Source organism: Pelobates fuscus, chromosome 4 (assembly GCF_036172605.1).
Source record: "Pelobates fuscus isolate aPelFus1 chromosome 4, aPelFus1.pri, whole genome shotgun sequence".
Lineage (NCBI taxonomy): Eukaryota > Metazoa > Chordata > Amphibia > Anura > Pelobatidae > Pelobates > Pelobates fuscus.
This window is the reverse complement of record NC_086320.1, coordinates 2026724-2042026: the sequence shown is the minus strand read 5'-3', so window position 1 is coordinate 2042026 and position 15303 is coordinate 2026724. Positions and strand designations below refer to the sequence as shown.

Sequence of the window (15303 nt, the reverse complement as noted above, 5' to 3'; positions counted from 1 at the left end):
ATGTTTTTGTTTTGTTGAATGGATTCACGTGCGCACCTACTTTCTATATGCAATGCAGAAAGGAACTAGATTAGCACACAGAGAGAATGGATCCAGGCCGGGTAATTTACAGTACACAGTATTTTTTTCTGGGTTCATTTTGCTGCATTCAAACCTCTTTAACCCCTTAAGGATGCATGACGGAAATGTTCCATCATGCTGATCCTGTCATGGGTGGTGGTTTGGAAATGGACTGTCAGGGCCTGGTGTAGCTTCAAACCGTCTGGGCCAGGCTGGACACTTGCTGCAGACTCCATGATGGTCAGTTCATTCTGTCACGGCTTACCTTCGTTGGGAGTCCGGTAGGCAGAGATTATGCTCACCCTTGCAATTAAACAAAGGCCAAGAATTCACCTGGCCTGTGAGTCTGTGCACAGGGGCTGTGCAGAATATTGCTCTAAGTCCCAGTACAGGTAAGGACACAATCAGGAGAATCGTCAAGGGTAAGCCAAAGTCAGAGGATGCCAGAAGTCAGGATACACAATGCAAATAAGGCAGAGTTAGGGGCCTGGCGACACGAAAACAGGAACCAGAGTCAATGAACTGACCCTTCCCTCAGGGAGAGACACTGTCTTTTACCTGGCTAATTGGGCCATTAGCTTCAGGCGGGCTGAGATTGATAGATGAGAGCCACAGGTGAAGTCCATTCCACATTGGAATAGTGGGGATTTAAATCCCCATTTAAATGATTGTTTTCAATTGCTGTGGAGCTCTGTTGTACACTCAGACACATTACTGGGAGTATTATTGCTGCGGAGCTCTGTTATACACTCAGGCACATTACTGGGAGTATTATTGCTGTGGAGCTCTGTTATACACTCAGGCACATTACTGGGAGTATTATTGCTGTGGAGCTCTGTTATACACCCAGACACATTACTGGGAGTATTATAGCTGTGGGGCTCTGTTATACACTCAGACACATTACTGGGAGTATTATTGCTGCGGAGCTCTGTTATACACTCAGGCACATTACTGGGAGTATTATTGCTGTGGAGCTCTGTTATACACTCAGGCACATTACTGGGAGTATTATTGCTGTGGAGCTCTGTTATACACTCAGGCACATTACTGGGAGTATTATTGCTGTGGAGTTCTGTTATACACTCAGACACATTACTGGGAGTATTATTGCTGCGGAGCTCTGTTATACACTCAGACACATTACTGGGAGTATTATTGCTGTGGAGCTCTGTTATACACTCAGGCACATTACTGGGAGTATTATTGCTGTGGAGCTCTGTTATATCATAGGGACTGACCATCCTAGATAGGGGCACTTGGGAGGTATGCTGAATTCCTTGCTCAGTTTGCTGCATTGATTTTGTATCCAGGCTGCAGGCTCTGTGCATGAGATCTGCGAAATGAGTGTCCCTGAGGTGGAAGATCACATCTCTCAGAAATATGACATTAAGAAGCGTCTTGGAAAGGGGGTGAGTGCATGATCTTATTATCAATAATTGTTGAAGCATTAAAGAGTCACAAGATCCCTAACACAGCTTAGCTTGCTGAACTGCTTTGTGTGAAAAGTGTGTCCTATTTTCATAAAAAATTGGCACTTTTATAAATATATCTTGTTACACCCCATGATTGTCAATCATACAACCGGTGAGCAAAGCTTCCAGCCTTCACTATTCCCTGACTCAGCGAGCGACGCTCCCAGCCTCCTCTATTCCCTGACTCAGCGAGCGACGCTCCCAGGCTCCTCTATTCCCTGACTCAGCGAGCGACGCTCCCAGGCTCCTCTATTCCCTGACTCAGCGAGCGACGCTCCCAGCCTCCTCTATTCCCTGACAGAGCCAACGACGCTCCCAGCCTCCTCTATTCCCTGACAGAGCCAACGACGCTCCCAGCCTCCTCTATTCCCTGACAGAGCCAACGACGCTCCCAGCCTCCTCTATTCCCTGACAGAGCCAACGACGCTCCCAGCCTCCTCTATTCCCTGACAGAGCCAACGACGCTCCCAGCCTCCTCTATTCCCTGACAGAGCCAACGACGCTCCCAGCCTCCTCTATTCCCTGACAGAGCCAACGACGCTCCCAGCCTCCTCTATTCCCTGACAGAGCCAACGACGCTCCCAGCCTCCTCTATTCCCTGACAGAGCCAACGACGCTCCCAGCCTCCTCTATTCCCTGACAGAGCCAACGACGCTCCCAGCCTCCTCTATTCCCTGACAGAGCCAACGACGCTCCCAGCCTCCTCTATTCCCTGACAGAGCCAACGACGCTCCCAGCCTCCTCTATTCCCTGACAGAGCCAACGACGCTCCCAGCCTCCTCTATTCCCTGACAGAGCCAACGACGCTCCCAGCCTCCTCTATTCCCTGACAGAGCCAACGACGCTCCCAGCCTCCTCTATTCCCTGACAGAGCCAACGACGCTCCCAGCCTCCTCTATTCCCTGACAGAGCCAACGACGCTCCCAGCCTCCTCTATTCCCTGACAGAGCCAACGACGCTCCCAGCCTCCTCTATTCCCTGACAGAGCCAACGACGCTCCCAGCCTCCTCTATTCCCTGACAGAGCCAACGACGCTCCCAGCCTCCTCTATTCCCTGACAGAGCCAACGACGCTCCCAGCCTCCTCTATTCCCTGACAGAGCCAACGACGCTCCCAGCCTCCTCTATTCCCTGACAGAGCCAACGACGCTCCCAGCCTCCTCTATTCCCTGACAGAGCCAACGACGCTCCCAGCCTCCTCTATTCCCTGACAGAGCCAACGACGCTCCCAGCCTCCTCTATTCCCTGACAGAGCCAACGACGCTCCCAGCCTCCTCTATTCCCTGACAGAGCCAACGACGCTCCCAGCCTCCTCTATTCCCTGACAGAGCCAACGACGCTCCCAGCCTCCTCTATTCCCTGACAGAGCCAACGACGCTCCCAGCCTCCTCTATTCCCTGACAGAGCCAACGACGCTCCCAGCCTCCTCTATTCCCTGACAGAGCCAACGACGCTCCCAGCCTCCTCTATTCCCTGACAGAGCCAACGACGCTCCCAGCCTCCTCTATTCCCTGACAGAGCCAACGACGCTCCCAGCCTCCTCTATTCCCTGACAGAGCCAACGACGCTCCCAGCCTCCTCTATTCCCTGACAGAGCCAACGACGCTCCCAGCCTCCTCTATTCCCTGACAGAGCCAACGACGCTCCCAGCCTCCTCTATTCCCTGACAGAGCCAACGACGCTCCCAGCCTCCTCTATTCCCTGACAGAGCCAACGACGCTCCCAGCCTCCTCTATTCCCTGACAGAGCCAACGACGCTCCCAGCCTCCTCTATTCCCTGACAGAGCCAACGACGCTCCCAGCCTCCTCTATTCCCTGACCGAGCCAACGACGCTCCCAGCCTCCTCTATTCCCTGACCGAGCCAACGACGCTCCCAGCCTCCTCTATTCCCTGACCGAGCCAACGACGCTCCCAGCCTCCTCTATTCCCTGACCGAGCCAACGACGCTCCCAGCCTCCCCTATTCCCTGACTCAGCGAGTGACGATCCCAGCCTCCTCACAGCAGTACTGTTTCCCGGTTTGGAAGGTGATGGGAAGGAAAGGTGGTTTCAAAAGAAAGAGCAGGGAGGTGACTGCTGTGACATACTGATTTACTCCTCATTCCTGGAAACGAATGCCTTTGAAAACATGGGGTAGGTTTATCAAATTGTCACGGAATAGTCTGTGCCATTTTAGGGATTTTTTTTTTTCTGTCATGAATCCGTTCTGATGTTCCTTTCCACTATTCATTATTTTCATTACTGTCATTTTTTTGTGTTACTTGTTTTATTTCCTAATATTAAAGGTTTACTCCAATCCTGTTTTAGTTTCCTATTGAACACTTGTTGCTTGGGGTGGAACCCTGTAAATTAAGCTAAAACTTACCTGGAAGCCAGGTTCTTATTCACCAATAACTAGCCCCGGATATCAATGTACATCCAGCATTATAAGCACAAACCCTGCACGTACAGCTGGTACTGTAAAAATTAGAATATCGTGCAAAAGTTAATTTACAGTTGCAAGAAAAAGTACGTGAACCCTTTGGAATGATATGGATTTCTGCACAAATTGGTCACAAAATGTGATCTGATCATCATCTAAGTCACAACAATAGACAATCACAGTCTGCTTAAACTAATAACACACAAAGAATGAAATGTTGCCATGTTTTTATTGAACTCACCATGTAAACATTCACAGTGCAGGTGGAAAAAGTATGTGAACCCCTAGACTAATGACATCTCCAAGAGCTAATTGGAGTGAGATGTCAGCCAACTGGAGTCCAATCAATGAGATGAGATTGGAGGTGTTGGTTACAGCTGCCCTGCCCTATAAAAAACACACACCAGTTCCTGGTTTGCTTTTCACAAGAAGCATTGCCTGATGTGAATGATGCCTCGCACAAAAGAGCTCTCAGAAGACCTGCGATTTAAGAATTGTTGACTTGCATAAAGCTGGAAAGGGTTATAAAAGTATCTCCAAAATCCTTGCTGTTCATCAGTCCACGGTAAGACAAATTGTCTATAATTGGAGAAAGTTCAGCACTGCTGCTACTCTCCCTAGGAGTGGTCGTCCTGTAAAGATGACTGCAAGAGCACAGCGCAGACTGCTCAATGAGGTGAAGAAGAATCCTAGAGTGTCAGCTAAAGACTTACAAAAGTCACTGGCAAATGCTAACATCCCTGTTAGCGAATCTACAATACGTAAAACACTAAACAAGAATGGATTTCATGGGAGGATACCACAGAGAAAGCCACTGCTGTCCATACAAAACATTGCTGCACGTTTGCACAAGAGCACCTGGATGTTCCACAGCAGTACTGGCAAAATATTCTGTGGACAGATGAAACCAAAGTTGAGTTGTTTGGAAGAAACCCACAACACTATGTGTGGCGAAAAAGAGGCACAGCACACCAACATCAAAACCTCATCCCAACTGTGAAGTATGGTGGTGGGGGCATCATGGTTTGGGGCTGCTTTCTGCGTCAGGGCCTGGACGGATTGCTATCATCGAAGGAAAAATTTATTCCCAAGTTTATCAAGACATTTTGCAGGAGAACTTAAGGCCATCTGTTTACCAACTGAAGCTCAACAGAAGATGGGTGTTGCAACAATACAATGACCCAAAGCATAGAAGTAAATTGTGACAAACTGCCCTTTGCCACTGGGCATTGGAGAGGACTGATCGCTAGCCTCCTGCCCTGCGACTATGTCCCTGGAATGTATTGCCCTTTAGGAATTACATTTGGGCATTGTATGCTGTTCCTGGCCCTTTAAATACTTTGGAGCAGTGTTACAACTTTTAAACTGGCACTTCAAATGCAGTCGAAGTGCCGAAGTGGCCGCCATTCGACAAACGAACACGTGGCGGCGGCCATTTTAACGTATTCGAACGCGGTCAGCGGTGTGCAGCCAAATCTATGGAACTGTTTGCGGCTACCCAATTGCATGAACACCGCTGACCCGTACCTACTTCAACACCGCGGCTGGAGACTAAGTCCCGTTCGAAGATTCTAACTCCCGTGTAACTCTCCATGTGTAAAATAGACCGACCGCACAACCCAAATCCATGGAACTGTTTTGGGCATGGAAATGTGCTTGCGGTCGGTCTTTTTAATATTTCTGGAACCACTGAACGGATTTTCACGAATTTTTAATATGTTGTTCCACAAGTTGTGTTGTTCATAAAAATGTAAGTTTTATTCATGTACAATGTAAAATGAGAAAGTTATAAAAAGTATATATTTTTTTTTTTAGCTTGGAGATAATTGAGTAGATACAGTAAACTCAATTATCTCCCAAGTAGAGGGGAGGGAATCTGTGGGATGTAACCGATATGTGATTGGTTAATGTCTAATTGCCTGTGGGCGTCTCCCTTGCAGGGGAGCACTGCATAAAAGCAGAGTACCTGCCATTAAACATCAGAGATCTTCGTGACCCTTAATACGTAGCCTTGTCTCGTTATTGGAGGGAACTGCTATATCACACTGGGGATTGCTATGCTCTGCATACTCCCTTGAGCTTTACTCACTTAGCCCTTGTTCCTGATACGCTCTCCTGGAGGAGAGGTCTTCCCCACACGGTCCTGGAGGACAGAGGCGGATTCCAGGGTGGACGGAAGACGGCGCGGCTCCAGTTAAGCTACGGCGGTTGTGGAGTCTGCTGTGGTTGTGGTGTCCAGTGCGGTGCTTGTGGTCCTCGGCGCAAGCTAGGAAGCGTCCATTACCTCAACCCCAGAGTCCTGACCTCAACCCCAGTGAGATGCTGTGGCATGACCTCAAGAAAGCGATTCACACCAGACATCCCAAGAATATTGCTGAACTGAAACAGTTCTGTAAAGAGGAATGGTCAAGAATTACTCCTGACAGTTGTGCACGTCTGATCTGCAACTACAGGAAACGTTTGGTTGAAGTTATTGCTGCCAAAGGAGGTTCAACCAGTTATTAAATCCAAGGGTTCACATACTTTTTCCACCTGCACTGTGAATGTTTACATGGTGTGTTCAATAAAAACATGGCAACATTTCATTATTTGTGTGTTATTAGTTTAAGCAGACTGTGATTGTCTATTGTTGTGACTTAGATGATGATGATCAGATCACATTTTATGACCAATTTGTGCAGAAATCCATATCATTCCAAAGGGTTCACATACTTTTTCTTGCAACTGTATTTCAGTAATGCAACGTAAAAGGGTAAACGAATATATGAGCTAGACGCATTACATGCAAAGCAAGATAGTTCAAGCCGTGATTTGTCATAAGTGCGATGATTATGGCTTACAGCTCATGAAAACCCCAAATCCACAATCACAGTAAATTAGAATATTACATGCAATCAATAAAACCAGGAGTGTAGATAGAACAATATCGGACCTCTGAAAAGTATAAGCATGCATATGGACTGGGCCGCTTACTGCCTCAATGCTGCGTGGCATGGAAGCTATCAGCCTGTGGCACTGCTGAGGTGTTATGGAAGACCAGGATGCTTCAATCGCGGCCTTCAGCTCTTCTGCATTGTTCGGTCTCATGTCTCATCTTTCTCTTGGCAATGCACCATAGATTCTCTATAGGGTTCAGGTCAGGCGAGTTTGCTGGCCAATCAAGCACAGTAACCCCACGGTCATTGAACCAGGCTTTGGTGTTTTTGGCAGTGTGGGCAGGTACCAAGTCCTGCTGGATAATGAAGTCCGTATCCCCATAAAGCTTGTCTGCGGAAGGAAGCATGAAGTGCTCCAAAATCTCCTGGTAGATGGCTGCGTTGACCCTGGACTTAATGAACCACAGTGGACCAACACCAGCAGATGTCATGGCTCCCCAAATCAACACAGACTGTGGAAACTTCACACTGGACTTCAAGCATCTTGCAGTGTGTGCCTCTCCATTCTCCCTCCAGACTCTGGGTCCTTGGTTTCCAAATGAGATGCAAAAGTTGCTCTCATCAGAAAAGAGGACTTTGGACCACTGAGCAACAGACCAGGTCTGTTTTCCTTTAGCCCAGGTAAGATGCTTCTGATGTTGTTTGTTGTTCAGGAGCGGCGTGACAAGAGGAATACGACATCTGAAGCCAATGTCCAGGATCCGTCTGTGTGTGGTGGCTCTTGATGCACTGACTCCAGCCTCAGTCCACTCCTTGTGAAAGTCCCCAACACTTTTGAATGGCCTTTTCCTGACAATCCTCTCCAGGCTGCGGTCATCTCTGCTGCTTGTGCACCTTTTTCTTCCACACTTTTCCCTTCCACATAACTTTCTATTAGTGTGCTTTGATACAGCACTTTGGGAACATCCAACTTCCTCCCCTTTTGAGGCTTTCCCTCCTTATGGAGGTTGTCAATTATGGTTTTCTGCACAACTGTCAGGTCAGCAGTCTTCCCCATGATTGTGATTCCTACTGAACCAGACTGAGGGACCATTTAAAGGCTCAGAAACCATTTGCAGGTGTTATGGCTTACTTAGTTGATTAGAGTAGGACACTGAGCCTAGAATATCACAATATTCTAATTTACTGAGATTGTGGATTTGGGGTTTTCATGAGCTGTAAGCCATAATCATCGCACTTATGACAAATCACGGCTTGAACTATCTCTTGCTTTGCATGTAATGCGTCTATCTCATATTAGTTTCCCCGTTTACTTATGCACGATATTCTAATTTTTCGAGTATCCACTGTATTGGAGTGGAATTCTTAGTTCTGCTAAATGATGGATTTTACAAAAACCTGTCCAAATATACAAAGGAAAAAAAACACTTTCACACTACTGGAGCAGATATCTACCCTCCAAAACCTCACTTTTCACTTTGAGAAATCTCCGCTATATCGAGGAGAGTTGCTTCTGTTATTTAGCTGGAGCTTTCGGAGAGAATCTGACTCCTGATTTAGTCTTTTCCCCTCTAACCTTAGGCATATGGCATTGTTTGGAAAGCCATCGATCGCAAGACCGGGGAAATTGTTGCTGTGAAAAAAATCTTTGATGCGTTTAGAAACCGAACAGATGCTCAGGTGAGTTCTACATTTACCCATAGTGCTTCCACCCTGCTTCTGACATTGATATAGATTATTTTAAGCAAACAAATATGTTTGAATGACTATCTGTTCCTGTCCAAATCGGAGATGATTAAATTGCGTATACGCAGAAGTAAATTCACACTGACACACGGAGTTCAGGTTAAAAGAACTTCGAGGAAAATTTAATGGCATCTGGTTAAAAAGCGGGCTCGCAGACCCTTATAAGAGCAATATTACATCATCATTGAATATCAAGATAACAACAAATAAACATCATTAATTGGGTTAGGTGTTAAGTGGCTATGTCACTACCCACCCATCAATATTATTAATTGGCTTAAGTACTAAGTGGCTGGCTAAATGTCCTCCCACCGAGAGGTGGCGTCATCTTGGACACGGGAGTGGACACGATGGCTCAGACGCCATCTTGCTAGCACGAGGCTTTACTCGATGGGAGGGGGGCTTTAGGCGCCATTTTGAGTAGTTAGTGATGTTAGATTCGAGGTCAGGTTCAAGGCTTTTTAGTGAATGGACATTTCATTAGTGCAGTTCTCATGATCTAACTATGGTATACTTTGTTTCATATTACAGGAACTTGACAATTCCGTTGTTAGTCATATCCTTCTAGAAAATACATACAATACATTCTCTTTCTAATATTCTAAATGCTGTTAGGAAAATCTGTCATATAATGGAGTTAATTGGAAATTTTAATAAGGATTTTTAATAATTCTATAACAGTATCACCCCCTCCCCGCACAACCCTCTATTGCTTTACCACTCCCAGCACAATGCTCTGTTACCGTACCCCTCCAGCACAATGAGGGGTACTGTAACAGAGCATTGTGCAGAGAGGGGTACATCATAAAGTGCATCGTACAGTGTGACACCTGGCTGTGTAATAGAATGCATCGTACAGTGTGACACCTGGCTGTGTAATAGAGTGCATCGTACAGTGTGACACCTGGCTGTGTAATAGAATGCATCGTACAGTGTGACACCTGGCTGTGTAATAGAGTGCATCGTACAGTGTGACACCTGGCTGTGTAATAGAATGCATCGTACAGTGTGACACCTGGCTGTGTAATAGAATGCATCGTACAGTGTGACACCAGGCTGTGTAATAGAATGCATCGTACAGTGTGACACCAGGCTGTGTAATAGAATGCATCGTACAGTGTGACACCAGGCTGTGTAATAGAATGCATCGTACAGTGTGACACCTGGCTGTGTAATAGAGTGCATCGTACAGTGTGACACCTGGCTGTGTAATAGAATGCATCGTACAGTGTGACACCAGGCTGTGTAATAGAATGCATCGTACAGTGTGACACCAGGCTGTGTAATAGAATGCATCGTACAGTGTGACACCTGGCTGTGTAATAGAATGCATCGTACAGTGTGACACCTGGCTGTGTAATAGAATGCATCGTACAGTGTGACACCAGGCTGTGTAATAGAATGCATCGTACAGTGTGACACCAGGCTGTGTAATAGAATGCATCGTACAGTGTGACACCAGGCTGTGTAATAGAATGCATCGTACAGTGTGACACCAGGCTGTGTAATAGAATGCATCGTACAGTGTGACACCTGGCTGTGTAATAGAATGCATCGTACAGTGTGACACCAGGCTGTGTAATAGAATGCATCGTACAGTGTGACACCTGGCTGTGTAATAGAATGCATCGTACAGTGTGACACCTGGCTGTGTAATAGAATGCATCGTACAGTGTGACACCAGGCTGTGTAATAGAATGCATCGTACACTGTGACACCTGGCTGTGTAATAGAGTGCATCGTACACTGTGACACCTGGCTGTGTAATAGAGTGCATCGTACACTGTGACACCTGGCTGTGTAATAGAGTGCATCGTACAGTGTGACACCAGGCTGTGTAATAGAATGCATCGTACAGTGTGACACCAGGCTGTGTAATAGAATGCATCGTACAGTGTGACACCTGGCTGTGTAATAGAGTGCATCGTACAGTGTGACACCTGGCTGTGTAATAGAATGCATCGTACAGTGTGACACCTGGCTGTGTAATAGAATGCATCGTACAGTGTGACACCTGGCTGTGTAATAGAATGCATCGTACAGTGTGACACCTGGCTGTGTAATAGAATGCATCGTACACTGTGACACCTGGCTGTGTAATAGAGTGCATCGTACAGTGTGACACCTGGCTGTGTAATAGAATGCATCGTACAGTGTGACACCAGGCTGTGTAATAGAGTGCATCGTACAGTGTGACACCTGGCTGTGTAATAGAGTGCATCGTACAGTGTGACACCTGGCTGTGTAATAGAGTGCATCGTACAGTGTGACACCTGGCTGTGTAATAGAGTGCATCGTACAGTGTGACACCTGGCTGTGTAATAGAGTGCATCGTACAGTGTGACACCTGGCTGTGTAATAGAGTGCATCGTACAGTGTGACACCTGGCTGTGTAATAGAGTGCATCGTACAGTGTGACACCTGGCTGTGTAATAGAGTGCATCGTACAGTGTGACACCTGGCTGTGTAATAGAGTGCATCGTACAGTGTGACACCAGGCTGTGTAATAGAATGCATCGTACAGTGTGACACCAGGCTGTGTAATAGAATGCATCGTACAGTGTGACACCAGGCTGTGTAATAGAATGCATCGTACAGTGTGACACCAGGCTGTGTAATAGAGTGCATCGTTCAGTGTGATGGAGGTGGCTCTCTCTATACTGACTGCCAGGGGTAAAGGGCGGAGCTTATAACAATGATTGACAGGGAGCTAAGATGGAGGCGGCTCTCTCTATACTGACTGCCAGGGGTAAAGGGCGGAGCTTATAACAATGATTGACAGGGAGCTAAGATGGAGGCGGCTCTCCTTATACTGACTGCCAGGTGTAAAGGGCGGAGCTTATAACAATGACTGACAGGGAGCTAAGATGGAGGTGGCTCTCTATACTGACTGCCAGGTGTAAAGGGCGGGGCTTATAACAATGATTGACAGGCAGCTAAGACGGAGGTGGCTCTCTCTATACTGACTGCCAGGTGTAAAGGGCGGAGCTTATAACAAAGATTGACAGGGAGCTAAGATGGAGGCGGCTCTCTCTATACTGACTGCCAGGTGTAAAGGGCGGAGCTTATAACAATGATTGACAGGGAGCTAAGATGGAGGTGGCTCTCTCTATACTAACTGACAGGTGTAATGGGCGGAGCTTATAACAATGATTTACAGGGAGCTAAGATGGAGGCGGCTCTCTCTATACTGACTGCCAGGTGTAATGGGCGGGGCTTATAACAATGATTGACAGGGAGCTAAGATGGAGGTGGCTCTCTCTATACTGACTGCCAGGTGTAAAGGGCGGAGCTTATAACATTGATTGACAGGGAGCTAAGATGGAGGCGGCTCTCTCTATGCTGACTGCCAGGTGTAAAGGGCTGAGCTTATAACAATGATTGACAGGGAGCTAAGATGGAGGCGGCTCTCTCTATACTGACTGCCAGGTGTAAAGGGCGGAGCTTATAACAATGATTGACAGGGAGCTAAGATGGAGGCGGCTCTCTCTATACTGACTGCCAGGTGTAATGGGCGGGGCTTATAACAATGATTGACAGGGAGCTAAGATGGAGGCGGCTCTCTCTATACTGACTGCCAGGTGTAAAGGGCGGAGCTTATAACAATGATTGATAGGGGGACAAGATGGAGGCACCCAGTTAATTATATTTTTCACATCTTTCCAGCACATATTTGTTAAATATAGGGGACAGGGAAACAGTGCTATGAATCCTGGGAAATTACAGTTCCACCTTACAATGGAGCATTTTCAGAGCTTTTATACAAACTATGTGACAGAAGACAGACACAAGTCAGGAATGGGTGTTCTACCAGTCCATTTGTGATATGTACGGCTGACAGTAATGGGGATTTACACAGTGTTGTGTGTGGGTTTTTTTAAAGGTACAGTCTGCTTTTCTTTGCACTAACATATTGTCTTGCTTTGCAGAGAACATTTCGGGAAATCATGTTCTTGCAGGTAAAATACACAATTAATTTTCTTTAAAGCATGTTTATCTACATTATCTCTACCTTATTCTACTTATTCTCAGACTGTCACACAGAGCTCTCCCTGTAAGCTCCTCAGACTGTCACACAGAGCTCTCCCTGTAAGCTCCTCAGACTGTCACACAGAGCTCTCCCTGTAAGCTCCTCAGACTGTCACACAGAGCTCTCCCTGTAAGCTCCTCAGACTGTCACACAGAGCTCTCCCTGTAAGCTCCTCAGACTGTCACACAGAGCTCTCCCTGTAAGCTCCTCAGACTGTCACACAGAGCTCTCCCTGTAAGCTCCTCAGACTGTCACACAGAGCTCTCCCTGTAAGCTCCTCAGACTGTCACACAGAGCTCTCCCTGTAAGCTCCTCAGACTGCCACACAGAGCTCTTCCTGTAAACTCCTCAGACCAAACACACAGAGCTCTTCCTGTAAGATTATTATGCTTTTCAGTTAAGACAAAAAAAATTTTTTTTGTTTTTATTTCCTGCAGGAATTTGGTGAACATCCGAACATTATCAAACTGCTAAATGTGATCCGAGCTCAGAATGATAAAGACATTTACCTGGTCTTTGAGTACATGGGTAAGGTGTATGTGGTTACCTGGTGTCTGAGTACATGGGTAAGGTGTCTGAGTACTTTGGTAAGGTGTCTGCGTACATGGGTAAGGTGTATGTGGTTACCTGGTGTCTGAGTACATGGGTAAGGTGTATGTGGTTACCTGGTGTCTGCGTACATGGGTAAGGTGTATGTGGTTACCTGGTGTCTGCGTACATGGGTAAGGTGTATGTGGTTACCTGGTGTCTGCGTACATGGGTAAGGTGTATGTGGTTACCTGGTGTCTGCGTACATGGGTAAGGTGTATGTGGTTACCTGGTGTCTGAGTACATGGGTAAGGTGTATGTGGTTACCTGGTGTCTGCGTACATGGGTAAGGTGTATGTGGTTACCTGGTGTCTGAGTACATGGGTAAGGTGTATGTGGTTACCTGGTGTCTGAGTACATGGGTAAGGTGTATGTGGTTACCTGGTGTCTGAGTACATGGGTAAGGTGTATGTGGTTACCTGGTGTCTGAGTACATGGGTAAGGTGTATGTGGTTACCTGGTGTCTGCGTACATGGGTAAGGTGTATGTGGTTACCTGGTGTCTGAGTACATGGGTAAGGTGTATGTGGTTACCTGGTGTCTGAGTACATGGGTAAGGTGTATGTGGTTACCTGGTGTCTGAGTACATGGGTAAGGTGTATGTGGTTACCTGGTGTCTGCGTACATGGGTAAGGTGTATGTGGTTACCTGGTGTCTGCGTACATGGGTAAGGTGTATGTGGTTACCTGGTGTCTGAGTACATGGGTAAGGTGTATGTGGTTACCTGGTGTCTGAGTACATGGGTAAGGTGTATGTGGTTACCTGGTGTCTGAGTACATGGGTAAGGTGTATGTGGTTACCTGGTGTCTGCGTACATGGGTAAGGTGTATGTGGTTACCTGGTGTCTGAGTACATGGGTAAGGTGTATGTGGTTACCTGGTGTCTGCGTACATGGGTAAGGTGTATGTGGTTACCTGGTGTCTGAGTACATGGGTAAGGTGTATGTGGTTACCTGGTGTCTGAGTACATGGGTAAGGTGTATGTAATACAATATGTATCCTGATTAAGGCCCCCCACAACTGAAGATTAATGTACAGTTCAGTGTGCCGTTCAGTGTGTGTACTTCCACCTCCTTCCCCTTACTGTGTTACAGACTGTGTGTTATATTGTGATGTTAATGTCCGTGTTACAGACTGTGTGTTATATTGTGATGTTAATGTCCGTGTTACAGACTGTGTGTTATATTGTGATGTTAATGTCCGTGTTACAGACTGTGTGTTATATTGTGATGTTAATGTCCGTGTTACAGAGTGTGTTATATTGTGATGTTAATGTCCGTGTTACAGACTGTGTGTTATATTGTGATGTTAATGTCCGTGTTACAGACTGTGTGTTATATTGTGATGTTAATGTCCGTGTTACAGACTGTGTGTTATATTGTGATGTTAATGTCCGTGTTACAGAGTGTGTTATATTGTGATGTTAATGTCCGTGTTACAGACTGTGTGTTATATTGTGATGTTAATGTCCGTGTTACAGAGTGTGTTATATTGTGATGTTAATGTCCGTGTTACAGACTGTGTGTTATATTGTGATGCTAATGTCCGTGTTTCAGAGACGGATCTTCATGCTGTAATTAAGAAAGGAAACCTTCTAAAGGACATACACATGCGATACATCTTGTACCAGCTCCTCAAAGCCACCAAATTTATTCACTCGGGAAATGTCATCCACCGTGACCAGAAGGTGAGACCTCTTCTCCATTACTTGCTGATTTCTGAGCCCTCACTGCTACACCTCCTGTCCAGCAGCAAACCTGGCCCTGGTGTATGGTGGGGATTTAGAGGACAACCGCATTATATTGGGGAACTTTTTGGTTTCATTAGTAAAGTATACAGTATATATTCACACAGGATATATAGAAAGAATAGTGCACCACAATCACACAGGTGTGACAATATTTACCAATCAGTTGATAAATGCATATAAATGGGAGAAAAAGAAAAAAATATAATCATAGTAATTTATTAACAACAATGATATTATAAAAAAAGTTAAAACCATGGCACAATTAGAAATACTCCTAAATTGTGCAAAATAGCTTGTAAGCCACTAAATGGGCTAGGTTCCCTGGTGCAGCCTTTGGTACCTCTTGGTTACAACAATAC

The 15303-nt window shown here is 46.2% G+C and overlaps 1 protein-coding gene across 1 annotated transcript in view; it reads left to right on the top strand.

Moving 5' to 3' along the window:
- The window catches only part of MAPK15 (mitogen-activated protein kinase 15), a 110259-nt gene that overhangs the window by 10306 nt on the left and 84650 nt on the right, over positions 1-15303 (top strand). The window contains exons 2-6 of the mRNA XM_063450906.1: positions 1374-1472; positions 8414-8512; positions 12508-12537; positions 13046-13136; positions 14751-14881. Coding sequence (XP_063306976.1) covers positions 1404-1472; positions 8414-8512; positions 12508-12537; positions 13046-13136; positions 14751-14881 — 420 coding nt within the window. The 5' untranslated portion in view covers positions 1374-1403. The remainder of the gene's footprint in view (positions 1-1373; positions 1473-8413; positions 8513-12507; positions 12538-13045; positions 13137-14750; positions 14882-15303) is intronic.